We start from the raw sequence: 25,069 nt of genomic DNA on the forward strand, positions 1-25,069 counted from the left end.
AGAATCCAAACTTTACAGCTGGTCCCCACCTGGTCTATAATAGACCAAGCCTGAATCTGAATTCAATACTCCACCCCATCCAAACTTTGGAATATTTGAAATCTAGTTCTTGATACAAATACTGCACCTTGGGTAATAAATAAATGAGCCCTTCCTTTCTCTGGAAATACAGGATTGTATTAGAGTATATAGAGTTGTGATCTCTCTAGGCAGGGTGGGAGGTAAGATTTATAAGGGAGTCTCACTTCGAGTGATAGGTTTGTTTATGCTTTCTGGAGCCAGACTGATCAAAAGATAAGGGAAATAGTTTTTTAAATGAAAAAAAATGATGTAGCAGGGATAGGAGAACCCGCTGACATTTTTGTATTCACGAGACCTCTGGATTTTTTATATTTTAATTTGAAGTTTTGCAAAACTAAGGTGCATTACATGGAACACTTCATGTAAGCCACTGGTTCCAATGGTAATAAGAGATTAGCATGTCTTTGACTAAATGGAAACTTGTGGCACACAAACAAGGTAAGTTTCTCCTCCAAAAGTCTTTTTTGCCCTACTTTTGGGGGACTGCCAGGGGATTCAAATAAAAATCTCAGGGCTGTAGCCTGGAACATGAACCGCAAATGCTACATGTTTTGTTCTCAGTACTATTACTACTAAAAATGCCAAAAGTAGAACCCATGATTTGGGGTTAAATTCTAAATTTGACAAAATAAGTTTTCCCCTCTCTCATGGCTGCCCTTCTGCAGATGAACTGTAATGCTTAATAGAAACAAAATCTAAGATCAGAACTCATATAGAAAAATAGAAACACTTTGCATGCCTATCACATCTTGCTTCTGAGGATCTCAAAGCATTTACAGACAGTGAATATTTTAACCTCACAAGCTGCTGGGAGATAGATGAGCAGTATTAGCACCTGAAGGAAAACTGAGGGACAAAGAGGGGAAGGGGCTTACCAAAGGTCACATAATCACAGGCAGAGCTGGGAATAGATCCCAGAAGTCCCAGTTCTCAGAGCCCAGTCAGATAGCTGCATTCCCTGAATAAGCTTGTTAGTGATGTCATCTACCATATCAGGGAAAACATGGAAACCATTAAAGATAACCTGCAGAGAGGATATAAATTGAGCTTGTGCCATCTTTTGTTTTTTTGTATGATGTATAAAGAGGGCCTGCATTTTTTAAAACTTCTTGGGGTTTGTTTATTGGTTTGTTTTGCTGGGGTTTTTTACATTAGAAATTCAGGTCCTGTCTGGGCTAGAAAACTCTCTGAGGACCGGAGAAATTGTGACACGAAGACAATACGAGAGCCAAGAGAGTGAAACTTGAGCAATTGAGAGAGGAAGAGATTTTTTGTTAGACTCCTTGTAACTGTTTGTTTAGTAAACACCTATATAATAACTTCAGTGACTAATTTAGGAGAAGGAGTCTTGGTGAAAATTATTTGTTAACGCTTCTACAAACCCCTTCCCAGCTTTCAGTTAAGGTGGGAGAGATGAGAATCAAAGCATGAGGAGACCAGAATTGCCATTCTTAAGAGGGCTGGGGAAGTAAAAAAAAATAATAATTAATAACTAACCATCCATCATAATGAAGCAAAAAACACAAGCCCACTTTAAAAAAAAAATCCTTTACAGATCACATAGCAACCGGAACAGCAGCCACTGAATATTCTCAGCCCCATGCCCAAGCATGAACAAGTGTAAGGTTTTCAAGCTACAGCTTTTGAGTGATTTTCTTCTCTGGAATCTGATTGATTGAAATAGCAGAGAAAGATTTTATATATTTTTAATAGAGAACAAACTCACTGTAGGACAACATCCCTTTTGAGAGGCAGATGGAATGTTGGTGCCTGAAGGTTCTGTAGTAGTTGAAAAATGACAGCTGGCGAGACAGAAATAGCAATAGAGTACTGGTAAGATATATGTAACTTTGCCTATGGCTGAGGGGTAAAAGGGACCCACAAAATTATTTGACAATACAGTCTAGTGAGAGGGAAAAGAGGGGGATGTTCCAGGAAATACCAGGTACAATAAAAAAGTCAGAGAGCGCTGAGTTCCTTAGATTTAGGTACTGTAATGAGAGATGCTACATTAAAAAAGAGAGAGATGAATAGATAGAGAGTGACCTGGTATAAGGGACCTGGAAGCATCATTGTCTGCTATAGACAGAGAGATTTATGCCCCGTACTCCTGGAGTCTTTCAGAGCCAGAAGGATTTATCCCAAGAAATGAAACAAGAGCCAAGAGGGAGCAAAAGGAGACTGAGTTTACAGCAAAGAATGTGATGAACTCCAAGAAAAGGACAAAACACATCCTGTCCCTGTGTGTCTGGGATAGAAAGGATTTCTGTGAAAATGATCAGAGAGTGGAATCATCACAGAATCTGGTGATGGAGAATCAGTGTCAAAAGTGTTAGGAACATTTTTCCTATATATACTGTGAAGGAAAGATTTTATTTTCCTTTCATTCTCCTGAATTAACAGAGTGCTTTGGGGAAGTGTCTGAGCAATACCATAATTATAGCTAAGTCCATGTTACACGCACACACATGCATACATACACAAGATGTGTATCCACACCTGAACGCATATAAAGGTATGTAGGCACACATACACACACAAGTATACCCACCCAATGTAAACAAGCACACGCATACATACAGGTTTGCACACATACGTATGCATGCACATCATTCTTTCAAAGACATTCCAAGGCATTATGGAAACAAAATGGAAGTTGTCCCCTCACACCCTGGACTAGACCCTCATCTGGTGCAAATCATAATCTGCACCTTCTTAGGGTCTAGCCCACTGATGGGGATAAAGCAGGAATCCACAGGCACTGGCAGCACCTTGCTCTCCTGCTGGTTGTATGGTCTGATTTACAGTGGGACAGTCACCACAGTGGTCCTGTCCCCTCTCCTGTTTGCACCCTTGAATGAGTAGATCTGGAGAAGGAGAGGTTGCTGGCAAGGCATGTTTCAATTAGAAGCAGCAGAAGGCAGGTCCCCACCATGGAATCCCCAAGAGATTTCAGGTATAGGTTATCATGTTAATCACACAGATTTCCAACTATGAGCACATTTCTTAGAAGAATCAGAGCATGTTTCCAAAATGCCATTATCTATCAGTGCCCCAGTTTTATGCATAAACATACATAGGTTCAAACACACACACACATTCACGTGTGCATATCTTACCTCCCCTGCTAGCCCATACCTTATTTCATGCACACATTAGTTTCAGATAATCAGTGGTGCTCTTCCAGCAGATGGAATTTGGGATGTATCCTTGTAACTGAATAGAGCAGTTCATACCATGCACTTCACCCAACAACCTCCCTGCAATAACAGAGAGAATAATGCGCTGAGGTAGAGTTCTTATGGTGATAATGGGGTGGGGTGGGGCTGAGAAGCAGCTATTACACCTTTGGTGGAGTAGAAAGGCTGTTGCTCAGCAGGCAAGGGGAATGGAGGTCTAGTCATTCAATAGAAAGTAGTGTGATAATGAGGCTATTGCACTCTAACTGCTTGCAATGTGCAACCTCTTGCCATCTACAGGACAGGAAGGAAACGGGTCTGAGTTATTATTTAACTAACTAAATAACACGGAAATCATGTCAGCACAATAGCCTGTTTTCACAGAACAAGAATCCCCTGTTGCTACATAAACAGAGACCCAGCCTAGCTGTGTATTTTCCAAACAAGAGACAATCTCCCCAATTCCTGCTGTGGATTCAGACACTGTTAATGCAGGAGATCTGTCATTTTCACTGGGATGTAATTGACCTGCTACATCCTGATTGGCTTGGAGAACCTTCAGCTATTCAGAGACCAGTTTATATGAGCACAGGGTGTTTTAGAAAGAGCACCCGTCTCTGAATAGTTGAAGTTCAGCTTAGAAGTGAATAATGGTTGACTACCTGTATAACCTGCCAAATACAACTTCCATCAGCAATGATCTTAGTGCAGCTCCCACAGGTTCAGTCAGACAGAGACCGTGTCTATTAGCTCATCTAGCAGAGCTGCTGCTTCTCTGCTCTCTCAGGATCTATGGTATGTTCACACACTCATGTGCCCCCAGCCACACACCTGGCATCGGGGGGACTGGGAACTCCTCTAGCAGGTTCAGTCCCCATATTCACTATTTGGGTGACATATACCATCGAGCAATCAGAATCGTCCGGGACAAATTCCATTCAGTATAATGGAGGGAGAATGGTCTACTGGTCAGAACATGTGTCCGGCATGGGTCTGGTTCCGTTCCTGGCTATGCCACTAATTCACTGTGTGACTGTGGGTAAATCATTTCCCCTCTCAATGCATCTGGGGACAATCTGTAAAGTGGGAATAATCTGCCACCTCAGAATGGGTATGTGAGTCTTAATTCTTTAATGTCCGTCTTAAGTGCTTTGAGATCCTGGAAGGGAGAGTGCTATCGAAGTGCAAAGTATGGAGCCAGCAGCAGCAGTATCATGACGTAACAATGTACTAAAGATGAACCTTCAAAATGTATAACCAATTTCCCCAACCCAACAGGCTGTATAAACAAGGAGATGTTGATGGGACTTTGAAAACTTTTCCCCAAATATTGCGCCATGGGGAGGTGAGGGCACTTAAGGAATGTGTGACTGATTAGGTTCAGCATGGCAAATGATCATGCACTCAGGTCCCTGTGAGTGTGTCCATTAAGATAGGTTCTGTGAAGGCAATAAATCCACGTAGATGACCTGGCACGCCTACCTGCACAATTCGCTTCTCTGCCAAAGACTAGGTCCAATCAGGAGATGCCGCTATGGTGGCCCACGGTCTGGTGACTCAGTGGCATTTGGAAGCAGGAAGAGGCCATGTGACCCATCCACTACAAATAGCATCACTGCAGGTCTTTTATTCCTCCTGCTGTATGGACATTGATTATTCAGTTCTGTGTGCCATTGAGATGGTTTCTCCTCAACTCCCAATCCATGGAAACATGTACTGTGATGTCTTGGTAGCATAATGTTCTGTATGTGAAACGGTCTTAGTCAATCCAATTGTAGGATGGGGGAGCTGTCAGGTTTGTAACTGCTGCTTGCTGGGTGTGGAAAGTGGCATTTCCTTTTCTCCTGCATGTTGCTTATTGTTGTTTTTCCCCCCTTAGAGCGAGTTTTACCCACACTCCCCAACCCTTTTCCAGGTCAGTATATGCTTTATGTCAAAGTACCTCTCTAGCCGGGTCATTCTCCATCATCTCAACAAATGCTAAAAGCCGAGGGTGGGCAGAGCAGAATGACAAGAAAATAAGGATGTCCCCTTTTGCATTGCATCCCAGTTGTCCCTCCCCCCCCGCCCCCCAAAAAAAAAATTGTTGCCAAAATCTCAGATTGAATCCAAACCTGAGGTTCAAGTGACTTTGCTTAGCTTCTTTTCTTCCCATCTTTTGTAGAGATAAGCCTGAGCTGTTGTGTTTGGATCCAGATCCAAATGTTCCCAGTGTTGAGTTTGTCGTCAGGCCCATTTCTAATTATTGTATATATTCCAACCAGAAGCATATGTGCCACAGTAACTCAAAAAGAGGTTCATCTCTTGGTGCACCCAGTCTGACCAGAAGCAGAAGCATCTTGCAATCCTGTAAGGGGGGAAAAAACATAAAGCTGCTACTCTCAGATTTCCATCTCGGGGTATGGAACGTCCAGAGAAGCATCTATATTTTTGAGTGCTGATTCCTAACGAACCACCTCACTTTTTGTGATTCATCTGTCCCAGTGAAAATGTCTTTGCTGTTCGCATGGTAGGACAGCTGGGGCACTAACTGTGAAAAGAAGCATAGTGTAGTCATTAAAGCAGACATGAAGCACCTCTGATTTGACCCAGTTCACAAGGAGCGAGTGTGAACACAGGGCAGGGAATCAGGAAACCTGGATATTATTCGCAGATCTTCCACACACTCGTTTTGGTCAAATCAGTATGGCCTTGTCTCCGTTATTAGATGTCCCAATTGAGAGGGACCTGATTTTCAGAGGATGGGTGCTCAGTCCTTTCTGAAGTCAGGCCCTTATAAGGGGTTTCAAGTTGGGCACCCAAAAATGGAGGCACCCAAAATCACTAGTCACTTTGAAAACTCTGGCCTAAAGTGCTTAATTTGTGCCAGGGCTTAGCCCAGCACCTCTAGGCTTGGCAGTTCATAGCCCCAGCACTTCTGGGCTTGCTGCATCAGTTATGAATGTAAAAAAATTGCTTGAGCCCTGGCACCTCTTTCATTACAAATTAAGCACTGCCTATGCCTCACCATACCTCAGTTTCCCCAGCTCTACAATGGGGATATTGATACTTACTTAATTCTCAGGGCTGTCATGAGGACTAACTATTTAATGTTGCTAAAGCACTATAAGGTCAAATGCAAAGGATTATTAGGAGTCCATTTTCTTTTGTGTGCCCAAACGGAACACCTGCATTTCCTTAGAGGAAGTGAGCAATGGACAGGAATTTCACACCAGCTTCACTTAACCACCCCGCAGTTTCAAATCAAGCTCTGCTGCAGACAACTTTGTCAGGGCCAGGATGGGGCTACACTTATTATATTTAAAGGCAAATTTGCAAATACAATTAACGAAAAGTACCCCCAAAAAAAGAAAAATTGAAATCAAGCCACCATTAAAATTAAATCCCAGGGAGTGATTTGCAAATAACATTCAAGAAGCTGGGAAAAGGAGTAAAGCAGGCCGTTGGGAATCTAGCGTGGAAAAATAAATCCAATTAAATGCAATTATTGAGCACACTGTAAATGAAACATGGGCTCAGATATGAAATTAAAGTCACAATGGCTGTTTAGGGTTTAAGATTTTGGTTCTTTTAATTTTTTTAAGATGTGGGGTTTTTAATGGCAAATATTTCTGTCCAAATTGAAAAGACATTTTTGTCTTTTTCTTTTTTGAATTCCACAGGCAGACAAAGGTTCTGCTAATTTTTCTCCCAACTGTATTGTCGCCTGTCGTGCATTAGTGGCCCATTAAGGCAAATGCTAAAAATTGCAGCTGAGCTAAGCCCAGATTTCTATGCCAAATGCCCGTTCTAAGTTCTAACCACGCTGCCTGCGCCATCCAGCACAGTTTTAATCAACCTATGAAAATTCTTCCCCACTGCCTTTGATATTTTCTTGCTGCTTCCTGTCTCAATAATAATGTCTCAGTGGACATCACACTGTGACATCACAGTTGCAGTGAGTCTTTAGGAATTTGTTGTATTCTGCGATATCTTCAGTGAACCAGGAAGTGCTAAGAGGATTTCACAGAAGGAAAATATAATTTTAATACTCTGCACCACATTTCTTTTGCTGAAAGCTCCCAGCTGCTTCTTTAATGTGGGCATTCAGCACAGACATTGGTGCTTATATCAATCTTCACTTGTCCTTTGCAGTTCACCTTTAAAGAAACACCAGGCAAAAAAGTTTCCTTGCATGACATGGACTCCATCACTATATGGGTTTATGGGTTCCATTCTCTTTGCCATCAACCTCCTCTGTGACCTAAGTCATGTCACGTCCCCTCTTTGTACCCCAGTTTCCCTATCTATAAAGTATAGCTGACACTTTTCTACCTCCTGGGGTTTCTGACAATTAATTAATTAGTGAATTAATTAGGGAGGTGCGTTGAGATGGAAAGGGCTGTGTACATTCTAAGTATTGTTATTATCTGCTAGCTGCTGTTTAAAAGAGGTCAGAGATTTCAAAGGGAGCTATTTAACAATACACAGGGCTTGAATTTGATGGGGAAGACTTTCCTAGAGCATTAGTGAAACCCAACTGGTCCTTATTTCTGCTGTTAAAAATGGGGCCTGTGACCACCATTAAGGTACCAAATCCCCTGGTAACATTTCTAGCCATCCTGATTGTTGAGGCAAGGCCTTCAAAGTTCCTGAAATCTCATCTGGGATCTCTGTTAAGCCCTAAGGATGTTTTGTTCTGTGCTGTCTTCCATAGTCACAGGTCTGGCTGCACTTTTGCCCCTCTTCTGGTCTCTCTGACTGCATTCCCCAAGGGCCTTGTGCATTCACCTCTTTCAGGGGGGATTCCCATGAGTTTCCCACTCTTAGATTGGGCCTTGGGCTGTAGTACCCTGTGTACCAGCTGTGATTACTTAGCAGGCCCCACTGGATTTGGCACCTGCAATTCTTCCCTTTGGGAGCTTATGACCCGTGAGTCATATAGGTGACCAGACAGCTTTGTCAAACCAATCTTAACAGTCTTACTCCTAAACCCCACCACCCTATAATAGTGGGCCAGGTACGTTTTGCTTCTTCAGACCTTCCAGCGGTGTCTGTCTCAGCATCAGTCTGTTCTGCATAAGCAGCTCTTGGACAACTACCTCATTCCTGGACTTATCCCTGGACTTTTAAACTCTTTAACGTTCCTTTGGTCTTTTGGCAGCCATCTGTGGCAAAAGCAGTCTTGACTGGAGCCTATAAGTTGCATTTTCCCAGAAAACAGCTCAAGCATTGTCCCTTCTGTGCCCTCCATGTTTACTGGGAGGTTGCTTATCCGGAGTCATTGTATTACCTTCCTGCTACTTTCCTAACAGTCCTGCTATTAAACTGAACCAACACATGAATACAGTAAACATTCCAGTAAGCCCAACAGAGCCATAGAGATAGAGTAACTATGTCGCCAACTAGGTCACCTAGAGTATTCGTAAATGATTATAGCTCAGCCCCACCTCCTTCACAGCGCCTGCCCTGGGATCTCTGCCAGAGCTTGCCAAGTGTCAGGGCAGTGAGTGGTGCTGTCTTGGGCTGCGTATTTTAACAGGAGAAGAAATCAAGTGCAGAAGCCACTCAGTTGGGCCGCATCAAACAAAATCCAGTTCCATTGCTCATCAACATTATAAAGATAGTGATGAGGTGACTGGTCGGGGGCAGGCCTATCTTTCCACCAAACAGATGCAGATTGGAGAATGACCCTGGATGGACTGTAGATTGTAGCTAGTCTCCTTTTAGCTGTAGTCCTTGTAGCTTGTATTGTTACTAATGCCTTGATTGGGGTGGGAGGGAGGGAGAAGAGAGCTGTTCATTTGTGTCTAATGACCAGAGGTTGGAGCTTCCTAAGAGGTCCAAAGAGCAGCTTTCTCTTTAACGGCCTCCCATTCTTCTCCCTCCTGCCCAGGGATTGGGCTCCCTTCTGGGAAGCACAGAGACTTCTCCTGTTATTGTGGTCACCTGTTCTCTCCCAGCACACTCCCCCCAACACATGGGCCTTAGCACCAAAGCAATTCCAGTGAGTGAACACTTTTCTCATGGACAGTGACTCTGCATTTGGCAAAAACTGGGTGGTCTGGTTGGTTTTAAACAGGATGTCTCTACAGGAAAAAATCATGGGGAAATAGGACCTGTTGAGCGCACAGACTCTGAGGATCCAACATGGTACAGGGCTGGCCTGCTGAGCAGTCAGAACTGCCTTCCCTTGATCCAGCCAGTCCCAAAAAGACAATAAAAAATCCTTTGTTAAGTCCTTGGGTGCTTGCAAGGGGGTCAGGCCCCGCCATGCCCTCTGTTCATGCCCAAGAAGAGGAATTGCTTGGCAGGCACCACAGTGTTTTTAGGGCCAAATTCTGCTAACACCAGGTCTGAATTTGATCTTTACACTCATTATTTGGTCCCCATAATGAAACCAGTTTAAACCATGTTCAAGGTCCCTCTCCATCCCCAGCTGTTCTTTAGGATTTGAACTCACTTCCCTAGCAGGGCTCAAAGGAAGGAACAGTGAAATCCCAAATCACATACACTGCTTTTAAAACATGTTAATTCTTCAACGTGGTTGAGAACTCGTAGCACAAACAGGCCCAAATGCTTGTTTTGATCTCTGTTCCTGACACCGGAGCAGCCAGGAAATAGAAATAATTAAAAGATGAGACAAACATGAGATGCAACATTTTGATCCATCAGAACTTTCCCAAAGGTCACGGGGTGTTTAGGGTCACAATTCAGGTTGGGCCTATCACTATATAATGGTATATTTGTGTCTGACGAGGGTGCACCTCTGTCACATAACTGGATTGCTGGTTGGCTTCAGTTATCTGCATCTCAGCAGATGCTCACTTGTTTAAAACCTGCCACCCTAAGCAGAAAGTAAGGCTCAAGAACTCAAAAGGCTTCCATCTGATGTTATCAAGCCAGATTTTCAAACAAGCCCAGCTCCAATTTGGTGAGTACAGCACCACTGTACTGTGCAGCAACATGGCCGTGGCTTAGGTATGGCTTTGCAGTATGGATGCTCAAACTGGGCTAGGCTAGCTCGGGTGCTCAGACCCACGTGCCAGTCACCTGATCTAACTCTGTATTGAAGACCTACTCTACAGCACCTAAGGGCACAATCATGTGGGATGCTGAGGTCTTTTGAAAATCTGGCCAATGGAGCAGAGATGACTAAGGCACAAGCCAGGACATTGGGACACCTGGAGTCTGTTCCTGGTCTACCATAGACAGACTCGTCATTGTGAAAGTTGAAGCTAGACAAATTCAAACTGGGAATAAGATTCACGTTTTTAACAGTGAGGCTAATTAACTACTGGAACAACTGACGAATGGGTGTGGGGCATTCTCCATCACTGGCAATGTTTACTGAAAATTGGAAGTTGTTCTAAAAGATATATTCTATGCTGAATGGGAATTAATTCGGGGAAGTCCTGTGGCCTGCGTTATGCAGGAGGTCAGACTCGATGATCACAATGGTCCCATCTGGCCTTAACACCTGTGAATCTATGATTCATATGACCTTGGGCAAGTTGCATGTCCTGTCTCATCCTCACTTTCCCCATGTGTAAAATGGTGATAATAATATTGACCTCAGAGGGAGCTGAGAGAATTAATTCAAGTCTAGAAACAGCACCTTGGATTGTGAACTAGGGCAACTCCAAGTCTTAGTGTTATTATTATAACAATTAACATTAGCTTGGGCTAACATTTGTCAAGACTGCTCAAAAAACCTCTGTTCCCCATAAAAAAAAAAAATCGGCTTTCTCCCCCCACCCCACCCCGAGAGAGAGAGAGAGAGAGAAATAGTTTTATTGCTTGCTCTGTTTCTGTACTTTTTGTTCATTAATTTTAATTTAGATTGATTTATTCCAAAATGAGCCCTGGATTGCATATATTTGCATAACCCTCTCCAGCTGCAGTGCTGCGGAGAATCCAATGAGCTGAGTGAGAGGGAGGAGGAGGCTGAGAGCTAGGACTGGAAAGCCTAGGGAAATGCTCTTCAATTTGACCTTTGCCCTCACTATGGAGTGGTACACATACTTGAAGCCCTTTTTAGCCACAGATAGAGCCTAACCTGGTTGTAGCACTGTTTGCTGCACACAGCGTAGCTGCAAAACTGTGTTCCTGCCTTAGTGCTCTAGAGGGGATTCTGGGTCAGAATACTGGAAAAATCCCCATCTTCATCGACTGGATTAGAAATCACCCCACCCTAGGATAATCAATCCGGGTAATACATTGCCAGGTGTGATCGCTGGTAGCACAGTTTGAGCTGTAGTATGGATGGGTTCAGTTTAGACCAGCACTCAGGCAGAACATACCCCTCCAGACCCAAACAATCCAGAACTTGGCAGAACTACAGATCCAGCTGTGAAACACACAGCTTGGCATGGCTTTAAACCAGCTCCTGATGCCTCCATGTGAGCATTCAGGGAATAACAATATTGTCTCTTAAACCATTACCCTAAGCTTTTTACTTGGAGGAGGGGGAGAGCTGGGGGGGGATATAAATCTTATATCAAGTTTATAACAAATACACATAAAGCCCCTGCTCTCTCCCCCCCGCCTCCTTTTTCAGTTGCCTTCCCAGTAGCAGAGACCTGTTATGAAAAGCTGCACTGAAATTAAAGTAGGGTAGGGAGAGAACAGACATCACTTCTCTTTTTATTCCTTGAATAGAACCATTCCCCCCACACACCCTCCTTCCCCATTTCCACTTTGCAAACCACTAAGGAATTTGCCTAACAAATTGGCCTCCCATCTGGTTATTGTCCCGAGCGAACAGCCTCTCCATTCACTAACCCAGGATGGTAAGTCAGTTTGGGAAGCGTCGGGTTTATCTTCTAGGCTCAGGCACTGCGCTGGGCCCATTCGCGAACTGGTTGCCATTCAGTGCTTGCTCTGTGGTTGATAAAGCACATTACACATGGCTGGGCTTGCATGATTAATACAGCTGTCTCAGCGCTCTCTCGGAAAACAAAAACAACCAGGGAAGAAAAAAACCTTTCTGCAAACAAATCAGACTTGCGGAAAAGCAGAGTCCTCCTGGCACGCACACAGGAAGTGCTGTGCCCATCGAAGGACCTAACAAAAGAGGGAGGGTCTGTTTAGAAGGAGAACAAGGCGAAATGGGGCTTAGTCTGCCCTTCGCACTTCTGAGAATGGCTATGTCGGGGTGGCAGCAGGAGCAGGGAGCAGGCGGGGAATCAGTGCAAGTGGTTCCTGCGTTGAAGTGGATGCGACATAACCAGTGCAGCTTTGTTCAGTCCCAACCAGGCATCGTATACGGTAGGTGTTGTGAGAGATGACACACACAAACATACACACAAACACAAACCAACTTTCCAAACACCTATAGTGGACACACCTACTTGCTCACATGGAGATACACATGTAGGCTTATTCAATGCACACACCACTTAGGGCTTGATCCTCAGGTGCTTAGGAACACCTAAAGGGCAACCAGAAGGGATTGTGTGCCATCTTTCCATGCTGCCCCAATCCTGAAGCCAGCTAAGAGACAGTTCAGCGCCCCCCACCCCCCGTGAAACTCAGAGTAGTCTCAGGGTTGCTCTAAGTTGTAATGGGTTATAACAGTTCTATAGGGGCTGTGTCCCATCAGGGATCACAAGTGCACAACCTGCTCCACCAGGGGGGCTGGGCTAGGCTAGCAGAAAGCCACCATAGCTAGCTGAGATCCGCTCAAGCATTCCCCCACACAAGGGCTGTTTTGGGCTGTTTTAAGACCACTTTGCACTGCTGGAGTACCAATAAGGGGCTTTAGAAGAGTCCAGCATTTGAGCTCTAGAGTGCACACACAGCCACTCACACCCATATTTACACACACACACACACAAAACAGCTATAGGACACACATCTACTCACACGGGGAGACATACAAAATGACTCACGTGAGAGTTATAATTCGCCCACACCCACGCCAACTCAAACATGAAAACACACAGGGTTGTGTTCACACAACCCACATGACATCTATAGTGTTAGTTATTCTCTCTCTCTCTCTCTCTCACACACACACACACACACACACACACACACACACACACACACCCACCCACCCACCCACCCACCCCCCAACCCTATGTCTAGGGCCTCATTCTCAGTTACTCCATTCCTGCCTCTGGGGTAGAGATGGAGGTGGGGTGGACAAAGGAGTTTCAAGCCCCAGGCCAGATTCTGCTTCAGTAACATGCAGGGGCCATAAAGGGGCCACAGTGGCTAGGGGGAGGCTTCCCCAGGAGCAGGTTAGGTCTGACATACCCAGCACTGCTCTGCTCCGCTCCTCTTGCAGACCATGGCATGGGGGCATGCTTGGGGCAGGAAGTAGAGTGCTTCTGAGCTGGGGAACAGCCCAATGACAGTCACAAGGAGACTGCCATAAGTTAGAGCAGCCCCAAAGCCACTCTAATATATGTCCGGGACTGTTCTGGCCCCAGCTAGACCCAGAATCCCGGAGATGCAGAGCTGGCTTAAAGCCACCTTTGCCCCCCCTCCTTCTGGGCTGCGGTTCCTGAGAGGCATGGCACAGAATCTAGCCCCCACCCCATCCAGGGACTGTGCAGCGCCTTACCTGGCCCTTGGTGTAAGTTAGAGCAGCCTCAGGGAAAGGGGAGCAGCACCCATGTAGAACCCCTGTGTCAGCGCTACATCAGAGGGCATTCTCATTTCCGCCAACAAGAGTAAAGTAAAGGGGCCTTAGTGTGACTGAGAGGCCCCTGAAGTACACAGATAGCTGTGAACATAACGGAGACATCCCAGGATCCATACACACACTTTACACCCCACCCTGATCACACAACACGAAAAATAGATGCACACCTACTCCCGCAAGTGCAGGCACATAGCCACTAACCAGCTCATATGCCATCTACAGCCTGCACATTGCTACACGCACATGCTCGCAGAGACACTAACAAAGGCCTGTTCACAAAACAGCGGCTTTGGCATGTCAAGTGGCCAGACCACAGCCCAGGGGAGAGTAAGGCACAAAAGAAGCCTTCACCAAAGGGAAAAACAGAACAGTTTTCTGTCAGTCTGTCTCCCTGCCCATTTCTGTCCCCTCCCTACTAGCCTTCTGTCCCGTTCTATTAACCTCTGACCCGCTCTCCTTTTTTCCTTCTCTACATCTCTCTGTGTCAACCTCTTGTCCTCTTCTATCTTCTCATTCATGCTCTGTTTTCTTTCTCTGTCCACTCCAGGGCCGCCCGGGGGGGGGGGAAGTGGGGCAATTTGCCCCGGGCCCCGCAGGGGCCCCGACGAGAGTTTATCGGGGCCCCTGGAGCGGGGTCCTTCACTTGCTCTGGGGCCCCCGGAAAATTCTCACGGGGCCTAGGCAGGGCCGCCCAGAGGATTCAGGGGGCCTGGGGTCTTCGGCGGCAGGGGGCTACCGCCGCCGAACTGCCGCCGAAGACCCGGAGCGAAGGAAGCTCCAGGGGCCCAGGCCCCGCGAAAGTTTTCCGGGGCCCACAGAGCGAGTGAAGGACCCGCTCCAGGGGCCCCGAAAAACTCTCGGGGGGACCCCTGCGGGGCCCGGGGCCTGGGCCAAATTGCCCCACTTGCCCCCTCCTCTGGGCGGCCCAGGCCCCCGGAGCTTCTTTCACTCCGGGTCTTCGGCGGCAGTTCAGTAGCAGGGGGTCCTTCCGCCCCGGGACCCGTCGCCTAAGGGCCGGGTCTTCGGCGGCAATTCGGTGGCAGGGGCCCCCTGCGGCTGAAGACCCCAGGCCCCCTGAATCCTCTGGGCGGCCTTGGTCCGCTCGCCCTATCTGCCTCTGCGCACGCCTACACAAGACCCAGAGGTGTAAATCCCAGCTCAAGGAGACCTACCCATGCTGGTTCTGATCCAACTAGCACGCTAAACATGTCACCATGGCAGCGCAAGTCGCAGGAGGAGATGCCCCAAATATGTACCTAGCATCATGGACGGGCTTGTACTTGGGGTAGCTAGCCCCTCCCACTGCTTGGCTATTTTTAGCGTTCTAGCTTGATCACAGCTAGTGCAGGTGTATCTCCTCAAGCCGGGAATCAGCCCCTGGTCAAAGTGCAGACACATCCTCCATCACTTCCTTCCTAGCTCTCTCTGCGCCAGCATCTGTCTCACTCAGTAACCCTGTCACTAAGACTACTCCCCTGGCTCTCATTCTGCCTCACTCTCTGTTTCCCACACTCTCTCTCCCCTTAAGCATTATCTCTGCCCGCTCTCCTGCCCCACCACCTTCCAGCCACTGTACCTCACGCCCCACACCTATCCCCTACCCTGTCTCCATGCCCCAGCTCCTGTCTTCCACCCCCTGGACACATGCACATAATTCATGTCCATGAAAACCTGGCACACCAAAGGATTTCATTTGGTGCCTAGTGCAGCTATGCATGGAGATGGGTGGTGGGGTAAACACAGACTGTGCATCTATTTAGCTGACACCCAGTGCTGTGGGATCCAGGCTGTTTGCTCTGCACTGAGAAACCGGACTGTGTTCAGCACTGGCTGCCTGCTGAGAGGATGGGACACACTGGTGCACACATGCGCAATCAGCTGGAAATCTGAACAGGGAAGGGATTCATTCTCTCCTAGAAGCTTGTGCGGGGAGAGAGAACTCAGACCCAACCCAGGAATGGCCCAGGGGAGTGACCTGGGTAACATGGTCCCCAGTTGTTTTGCTTGTAGAATCAGATCTTTAGATGGAGGGATCAAGGACAAGAACGGGCTCAGTAATGCATTTGAGAGCGGCAGTATGCCAGGTTCTTGATAAATCAACGTTAGTTGCTTGGAGAATGAACGAGGAGAGGGGCAGAGGGGATTTTCTCAGCAGTGGTAAAACCCCAGAACTTTCTGAAGTCTACAGGAAAAAAATAGGTTAGCTGTGAGAGAAACTCATCTACCTGGCTTGGAACCATATTTGGTCTTCTAGTCATAGGCTTTGTTAGCTAGGACAGCGGTCCCTTCTACAGCAGCTATGGCAATATGGACAGGCTCTAGCAAGCCAGGAGAAAATGGAACATCTCTAGAACACCATGAACAGTTGCTAGCCCACTGTGGATGGGCTCTAGATTGGGGTTATCGCTAGCTCATGCAGAGGACCTGGCTGCCTCCAGAAAAGCCAGCGCATTGACTGTGTAGACATGAGGCCCACCCAATGCCCCAATTCAAGATTTAATCGTAAGACCCCCCTCTACCAGGGAATATAAGCAGGAACAGCAGGTCCATAGGTATTAACTAACAGTGAGAATAAGGTACAGGCGTGCTGCAACCAGAGTGGTGTGTGAATTGTGTCTTTTTTCCCCAAAGCACAAAGGAAGGTTGGAAAGAAAAAAAAAAAAAACCCACAACCAAGCAAGCCCTAGTAAGTAGAAGCTGCTAATCCCTAAAGCCTCAAAGTAGAGTGCAGAGCCTTGGAAGAAAGAAATTAATAACTTTCAAAGTATGACCTTGAAAATGGAATTAACAGTATTCCTCCCTTTTAAGCCTCCATGATAATAAAGATTTCATCTTCGGAAGCCCTGGCAAAGAGAGTCAACAGAGGAGAAAAATGACTTCCTGCAGAGGAACTGGCATGTGTAAAAACCTGGCCTCCGCAGGCTGTGACGGGAGAGGGTGAGGAGGAAAGAGAGACCTAGCTTTTGTCCAGCCCCTGCTCCTTTTTTCTTTAGTGGATGGTTTTGTTCTTTCCCTGCAACCACTCCTGTCCCAAGACATGCGGTCGCTAGATAAGCATCAGTGAATTTCTTTGTAAACAGAACTGGCCTCTGATGCTGTGGAGTCACAAAAATCTTGGTGCTCCCTGAAATACAGTCTCAGAGGCCTGCTAGATTTTTTTCCTCCCTTAATGTCCCAAATACAGACAGACCCACTCTCCCCCACCCCACCCCCCGGTCTCTCCTCTCTCCTCAAAAAAAGAGTCATAGGGCCCAGTTCTCCTCTCACACCGGTTTGACATTAAATTCAGTGGCGTGACGCCTGACTTACACCAATGTATGTGAAAGGAGAATCACACTCAGGTTTCGCAAGTCACAGCTCCATATTGGCTCCCTCAGATCACTGAGCCTGGGAACCTGGCATGTGAGGCCATGGGGAGTCCCTTTACTAGTGGACAGATGAGAAGGCTTGGGGAGATGCTACAGCGAGCCCCTCTGCAGATGAGAGGCTGTGGTTGCCCTTTGGGGATGAATCTGTTACGTGCGTGCAGTTGAAGGGACTCCTCTGTAGTGTGATACGAGTGGCCATAGGTTCAAATCCTGGGGATCCATCTGTGGTGTCTGTGCCATTTGGGTGCTGTGCTCTGTGCAGTGGAAGGGCCTTGTGGGGGTTCTCTCTCAGACCAGGCTAGATCCTGCAGCCATTGAGTGAGTAGTGAGATTGTGTGGAGTGGCAGATTCCAAGGCCTGGGGACAATAGATTAGTCTATGTGCATGGACCTGCTAATTACAAATTGCTGCCTACACCCCTGAAGGCGAGGGACGATGCCACCCTGCTTACTGGTCCCATCAGGGTTCTGTGTTCCCCATCCCGGTTATAGGAAAGAACTGGGATCCGTGTTGCGGGGCAGAATGTGGGATGGACAGGTTTCTGACTAACACCTCATTCGCCTCAGATCACAACATTAGAACATCCAGAAGGATGTGTGGCCAGAAGCATCTGTACAGCACGTTCTAGTTTTTCAGGGTTGCCGACCAAGTGTCAGTAGCTCAGTGAAGTTGGACGTTAGGTCCACTCCTCTTCAGGTCTTCCATTGCAGAGTTAGACCACAGTCCACAGATGATAATGACATGGAGAGCTGCTGGTTGGAACAGGCCGGATTTAATGTCTGCTTCCCAGCTGGGGGGGGGGTGAGACAGCAATCACCTGGGAACTAGGGAGGGAGGGATGGAGTGATTGTTAGGTAGGTAGATAGCAGAAGTCTGCTTGGGCCAGTTGCTGAATCATTTCATGTGGACTCTGGGCTCCACTCCTGGTGCCCGACTGTCTCATTTGGAGGAGGTGGGGACATTTCTGGGTGCATCTGACCCAGATCCCCAAATGCAATCATCCCCGAAACGTTGGGATAAGATCTGCACATGGGCTTGTCTCCAGTTTGCAGCGCTGTGCACAGGTTAGTTCTGTTTGTCCTCATTTTTGCCTTCGGATGCCACCTTGTGGGAAAACGTGGTGTAGCACCCTTGCTATTAACCTGTATTTTTTAACCCTGCTTTGCCACTTCGTGGCAGGATCTAGCTAAGCTCTGAGGGGGAATGAGGGGGGGAAGGATACCAGAATTCCAGCTAATATTGCCCTCGTTGTTTTCCCTGGGAGCGTTACGTGTGGCTGAGATAGGGTGAAGTAGATCAGCATATAACACAAATGGCCTGGCCCAAGTGATTTGGGGAATCTGTCCCAAGGTGTCCCCATTTCCACCACCCCAAGGCTTAGAGAAAGGCAGCACTAAAAAAAGAAAAAAAATCAACCCCCCTGCAAAGATGCACAGGATCCACCAAGATGTGGACAAGGCAATGTACAGTGCCAGGGGATGGCAATCACACTGAGAAGAAAGGAAGAGAGGTCCCACTGACTGATGATCACATAACATGCCTTCTCTGACACTTCTCCCACACACCTGAACCAGCATTGTCCCCATCTCATATTAATCAAATCCCGGAGCTTCCTTTCCATACCATCAGCCCCCTAACTCCCATCAGCCCCTTCTCCTACCCATCACATTCCCTAGCCATAACATGCCTATTCTTGCATCATCCTCATATCATAGCCAGCCCTTAGCTACCGTTGCTCTCATACCTTTCCCATCACATCAACCCATCCTTGAGCAGGCATCATCTCCCTGCCCATACCCATCCGAACTCTTAGCCAGCATCAGCCCATACTTATCACACAGCTGAGCAGGCACCACCCCTGTATTGTAACCAACATATCAGTGGGCTGGTGTTGCCCCTTTCCGGAGCCATCACATCTCTGAGTTGACATCACCAGCTTCCCATATCTACCTCTGCTGGCCTCACTCCTCATATGGACACTGATCCCCTTCAGATGGGCAATAATTGGCCAATGTAAAACTTCAGGGATTGCCTTCTGGATTCAGTCACTGGCTGGCTGGAAAACAGCTGATGCCATTTCAGAGCTCCACCAGGTGACCGTATCACCCATGCATAGCTTTTATGGCCAGAAGGGACCACTGTGATCATCTCGTCTGACCACCTGTGTAACACAGGCCAGAAAATTTAACCCTGTGATTCCTGCATCTAGCCCATTCTGGTGCTTGAGCCTATTTTTTTAGAAAGCTATGTCATTGCATAGCTTATGTGTCAGCCCATCCCTCAGCTGATCTGACTTTCTCTTTGTCTCAGCCCATGACCACTCACTAACTCAGACAGTGTCTGGATGGCGACTTGCAGCCCAGTAGCTTGGTGCTCGATATGTGGTGGCCTCAGATCAGCTGAATGTGTAGTTTCTCACTCAACTCATTCCTTGACAGACAACGGCATCCCAGCACCTCCCTATGCAGGACTGAGTAGATTCCAGAAAGCTCCCCCACCTGGGCAAAGGCCTTTCTTATACAGGCTACTCTCTCCAGCAATTGGGCTGCCAAGAGCAGTGCCTGAAGGACAGACTCTATAGAGTGTCTTTTCAAAAGCTAGGCCCAAAGAAACGTAGCTGGCTCAGCAACATAAAGGACTAATGTCTCACTTTGCTGTGCCATGCCCTTGGCTAAACCAGGCCACAGGACATAGTGGCCCTTCACAAATACATAGGGGAAAGCATGGGAACAGATTGTTTCTAGGTCACAAGTGACATGAGTTTGGTGATACTCATCAAAAATATGTCATGAATTTTGGCACCAGCTGGTAATTTCTGTTGTGGTGCGGCCCATGTTTGGAATGGGGCTGCTACAGATCAGGATCAAGGGCATTGGCAGAGCTGTGTAGGGAGCCCAGCACTGGAATAGCAAGGGGGGGGGCTGCGGGGCAGGAGTGAGGGGCATTGGCAGAGTTGTGTGGGGAGCCACAAACTGGAATAGCAAAGGGGTGCTGCAGAGCAGGCTGAAGTACATTACTGATGCTTTGAATATTTTGATTGTTAACCCTAGAAAGCCAGCACAGCTCAGTGAAAAGAGCTGAGGGTCTACTCCATGTGCATCATCAACAGAATTTTTCACTCAGGTCCAGCTCCAACTTAGGCACTCAGCATTGCAATGCCTAATCCCTAGGTGGGCTGCTGCCTTCTGGAATCCACAGCCCTGAGTCAGGTGTGCAGGACCTGATCCTCCAAGATATTTAGGTGCCTAACTCTCTGACATTCTGGGATACAATGAAGAGCTGTGTGACCTCTTACCCAGTAACCCGAGTGCCTCACAATGCCTTGCCACTGTGGCTCTCTGCCTGGGACACCCAAAGTCAGCCACAAGCATGCCCTCTATGTCTATGTACTGGGCAACCCTGGTGCAACACTTTGGATCCTGGAGCATTCCTGCAATACCACAGCCTTCCACGGGCCTCCACCAGCCTTGGCTAATGACTGGTAAGGTGACTCCACACTCTCCCCAGCCCCACATTTTCCCAAAAACATGTTTTTAAATGTTCAGCCCTTTTCTGGAACAAGCAGAGGAATGTTAAAGTCCATAATTCCTTTAAGGGATCAATAGTCAACAGTTTGTTACTTTAACTGGAGTTACCAAACAGTTCAGTTAAAATAAAACATATTTAATGGCAAAGAGAGAGATTTAAAGTGAGTACAACTATAAGGTTTAAAGTCAGAAATGGTTACAAGAGAAATAAAGATAAAAACACTTTCTAATACCTAAAACGTAACAAGCTAGACTTGGGTCAAGGTAAAACCTTCACCACATGTTTCCATCTAGATGGCTGACCAAACCCCTGGGTCAGGTGCTGTACCCCAAAGTCAAAGGGCTGATACCTTTGTCTTCTTAGGTGAAAGATAAATAATGGGGGATTTCCTTGCCCCTCTTATTTATAATCCAATGAACCTTTGTAATGGATTCTCCTGAGGGGTACCCCTCAAAGTAAAGTTTATTCAAACTGTGAGGAAGGTGACATGGAGTCTGGTGGTGAAGGAAGCTCCATGCTCTTTGCTCCCCCACTTGTTTGCTTATTAGCTTAGTTTACCTAACATGTAAAAATGGCCCTTCATTGTCTTTGCCTGACTCAAATACACATTCCTTTGTCCAGGCAGGCCTGTTTACCAACCCCCCCGACGAGCCTGGTTTGAACACTTTTAAGTTATCATTCCAGCTTGCATCCATAACTCTGACTAGACATTGCATACATGCAGTATACCAGAAATTGGTCCAGGAGTTGTTAGTTTTCAACTGATACCCCACAAGGTGTCTGTTGTACAAAGATGATTACAATGGTGGGTGGAGGCAAATACAGAGGTGTCTGGGGTCACAAATTCCCACTCACTTCAATGGGAGGTCAATGCCTAAGTGCACTTGAGGATCTGGGCCTCAGGCAAAGAATGGGGAGCGTCAGGTGGCTAAGAGCTCCTCAGAAGCCAGCAGACTGAGTGGTGAGCTGCCTAAGCTAGCCAGCAAGAAATGCTGAGGGGTGGGGCAGAGAGAGGAGCAAGATATAGGCCCCTAAGTAGTTGACCTGGTGCACCTGACTGACAGGCCAGACATAGACTCTCCCTCTGCTCAGGAGTCTCAGCCACGAACCCTGTTCTGGAATGAGGCACCCACGCCAGGTCAGCTGCTTAGGTAGCCCCATGCCCCAGCCCTCATTCTCCTGTGCACACTCACTACTTCTGTAATGCTCACCAGACATTTTTCTGTGACCCCTGGCTGTCTTTTGTTTGGGCATTATGCTGCCCCTGCTCCCCACCAGTGATCTGCCTCAAGCTCTCCAGCTGCAGGGCTGATAGGTGTCAGGTGTTAGGCAGGGGGCTCAGGCCCCACTGGTGAGATAGGTGTCCCCCACCGAGTTCAAGAATCCTGCTTTGGAGACGCTGGGGCTTTGGCTGGAGTGATGGCTCAGAGTTGCTCATTGGCTGAGGGGTGGCAGCAGCGCCTAGAATGCATTGAATATGTCAACCAATGGAAAACAATGTGCCTAGAGAACTTAGGCACCTACAGAGCTTGGGAGCAGGTTTTGAACATGTCAGTGGTGCCTAAAATGATGGATTTAGACACCTAGAAGTGCAGCTAGGAGCCTAAATATCTTTGAAAATCTGGGCCTATGTGTCAATCGATTCGGTCTGGGCAAACCCTCTGAAAACAATGGCATCACACGGGTGTTCCGGAAGGCAGAATCTAGCCAGCAGAACCTTTATCACTACTGATGCATGAGAAGGAAAGAGCCAAGCTAGATTCTCAAATCCCACACTGAGGATAGGGTGACCAGATAGCAAGTGTGAAAAATCAGGACAGGAGTAGGCGGTAATAGGCGCCTACATAAAACAAAGCCTTGAATATCAGGACTGTCTCTATACAGTTGGGACATCTGATCACCCTAGCTGAGGGTGAAGTTAGCTAAACCAGCATTTAATTTGTAAAGTGACCCATTTGCTTTGGAGTCACTGAGCGATAGGAAACATGGAGCCTGCTGATGCATTGTAACAGAGTCACTTTGCAGAGTAGAGCCAGATGGAAAATATAGGTATGGTTGAGGAGATGTGCAAACATTGTGGTCCTTTTCCACTCTGTTTCTCCCACTTCCAGTTCATTTGTTCCTATTCTCTCAAGCTTTTCAGCCCCTTGGGTGAAATTTCAAGGTTATTTGGCAAATTCCCCAAATGTTCCCATTAATCTTTCATCTGAAACCCAGTTTCCTTCCCTGGCTAAATTGAAAGAAACACCTTTCACATATGGTGAATGGTCTTGAACTCAACTGTGCTACCAAATAACGGAGAAAGTGTAAAGCAGGATGTCAGCATGCAAGTCACTGTCATAGAACTCGGGTTCTAGACCGGTGTGGGGAGTGGGAAATGAAAGAGGTACTGGTTGCTGTAAACCGAGCGCCTCTGTAGAAATTTAAAGCAGACACTTCTGAGTTGGGTAGAAAGGGTGAACCCAAAGCTCAGGTATTTAAGATTTGGTTCATAATACAATTTTGGTAGCATGAGCTAATCTCTGGTCTCAGACAGACAAATGAGTGTACACAGACCCTTGAAGAGATATAAGATGCAAGTTGATTAGTGCAATGGCTTTTTGCTTCTGGAGCCCTTCACTAAAATCTATTTGAGGTGATACAAGTGGTTGGAGTCTGGTGATCAGCTCTAAGCATGCATGTTGTGCATGTATTCCCAGAAAAAAGACCCTTTCACAATTCAGCACCTGTTGTCTATCTTCTTAGGACTGGAATAGCAGGGGGGTACTGTAGGTCAGGAGTGAGAGGCTTTGGCAGAGCTGTGTGGGGAGCCCAGGGATACAAGTTGGTGCTTGGGTGCAAAACTGGGGCTCATTGGCATAATGGAGAATCATTGGTGGGCTGAAGGACAGAGCTGAAATTTGCATAAAACCTAACTACTGGATATTTGGATGTAGCCAGTGCTAGCAGTTCTTCAGCTTCTTGAGCAGGTGAGTTTTACTCAGAGACAAGATGAAACTGTATGAACTGTAGCAGCAAGAGGTGTGGATCTAAAATAAGGAGGGATTTAATGATGAGCAGAGGGAGCCCACAAATATACTTACAAAAGTGTTTGGAACAGTCTAAATTGACAGAAGTATGATTTTTATACTCGGCTGGGTCTTGCTGTAGTGGGTAACAATGGGCAGCAGGTGGCGCTAAAGACTATAGCATCAGCCCCTCTGTGCTTGAAGTGGAGCCCTCATACAAATGGCTCATATTTGCTTCATGCCTGGGTGTGGTTCCCTCCACCTAGGGTGACCAGAGGGCAAGTGTGAAAAATCTGGATGAAGGTGGTGTGGGGGGGGGGGGGGGAGGGGGAAGAGATGCCTATATAAGGAAAAAAAAAACTAAAATCAGGACTGTCCCTATAAAATTGGGACATCTGGTCACGTTACCTCCACCCCACAAGAGCATGCAGCAGCTGCCACTGGCCTTCCTTCCCTGCCTCTCCCTTCCCAGGGACTTTTCCTGGAATGAAGTCACATGGGCATGGTAGGTGCTGGCAGCATTCAGGGAACATGGATGAGGGGTTAAGAGTAGAGCAGTAAAATCTGGATTTAGATCCAGACAGTGAACACCCCATAGCTCAAGCCCTTTCTTGCATCAGGGGTCACCTACAAAACTGAGCTCTGGAATTGAATCTCAGTCCCCCAGTTTGGGGGCTACTCAGATTTGTGGGTTTGTGCCAGGCCCCGCCTCTGCAGGCGGTCAGGAATGATGAACTACCAGCAGCTTCCTCAGCTTGGAATTCATCAGGTCTCAGATGGGATAGGAGGTGAAGGGACACCTTAGAGAAGGTTGGCAGCTGTCCTGTAAAACAGGGACTGGAGTGGGAAGAGTTGTTCCTATGGACCAGATCTCTTCAGACAAGGTGTAGAAGAGCAGACTCACACCTGTGGCACCTCCTGCTGGTTGTCCTCAGGAATTAGCTCGTTCCAACTCCGGAGCACCCTCAGACTGGTGATCCACCTGTCCTCTGCCCCCCCCCCCCATGTCCCTCCATGGTCCCCGGTGCCCTTGTAGCTGGGGTGCTGCTCCCTGGCAGTAACCCCTCAGTCTTTAGGGTCTCCCCCTCCCCAGGGAACCCCCACCCACTATTCCCACCTCACCTCAGTATACAGCTACTGCCAGTCACCAACTAGCCCCTGCTCCCTGGGGCAGACTGCAGTATCAGCCTACTCATCACTGGGTTGGGTTGGGTTGGGTTGGGTTTGGACCTGCTGCCTGGGCCTACCCCATGGCTGCCCTCTGCAACCCCC

The 25,069-nt window shown here is 47.3% G+C and overlaps 1 protein-coding gene across 6 annotated transcripts in view; it reads left to right on the forward strand.

Annotated features, from left to right (window-relative positions):
• LSAMP (limbic system associated membrane protein) overlaps nucleotides 1-25,069 on the forward strand; it is a 1,358,048-nt gene that overhangs the window by 1,328,518 nt on the left and 4,461 nt on the right. For 3 of the 6 annotated variants that reach the window (XM_008174850.4, XM_024112832.3, XM_005304779.5), the window contains one exon: nucleotides 5,140-5,175. The exons of the other annotated variants lie outside the window; for them this stretch is intronic. In XM_008174850.4, coding sequence (XP_008173072.1) covers nucleotides 5,140-5,175 — 36 coding nt within the window. The remainder of the gene's footprint in view (nucleotides 1-5,139; nucleotides 5,176-25,069) is intronic. 6 annotated transcript variants of the gene reach the window in all.

The sequence above is a fragment of the Chrysemys picta genome, chromosome 1 (assembly GCF_011386835.1).
Source record: "Chrysemys picta bellii isolate R12L10 chromosome 1, ASM1138683v2, whole genome shotgun sequence".
In the NCBI taxonomy this organism is placed as follows: domain Eukaryota; kingdom Metazoa; phylum Chordata; order Testudines; family Emydidae; genus Chrysemys; species Chrysemys picta.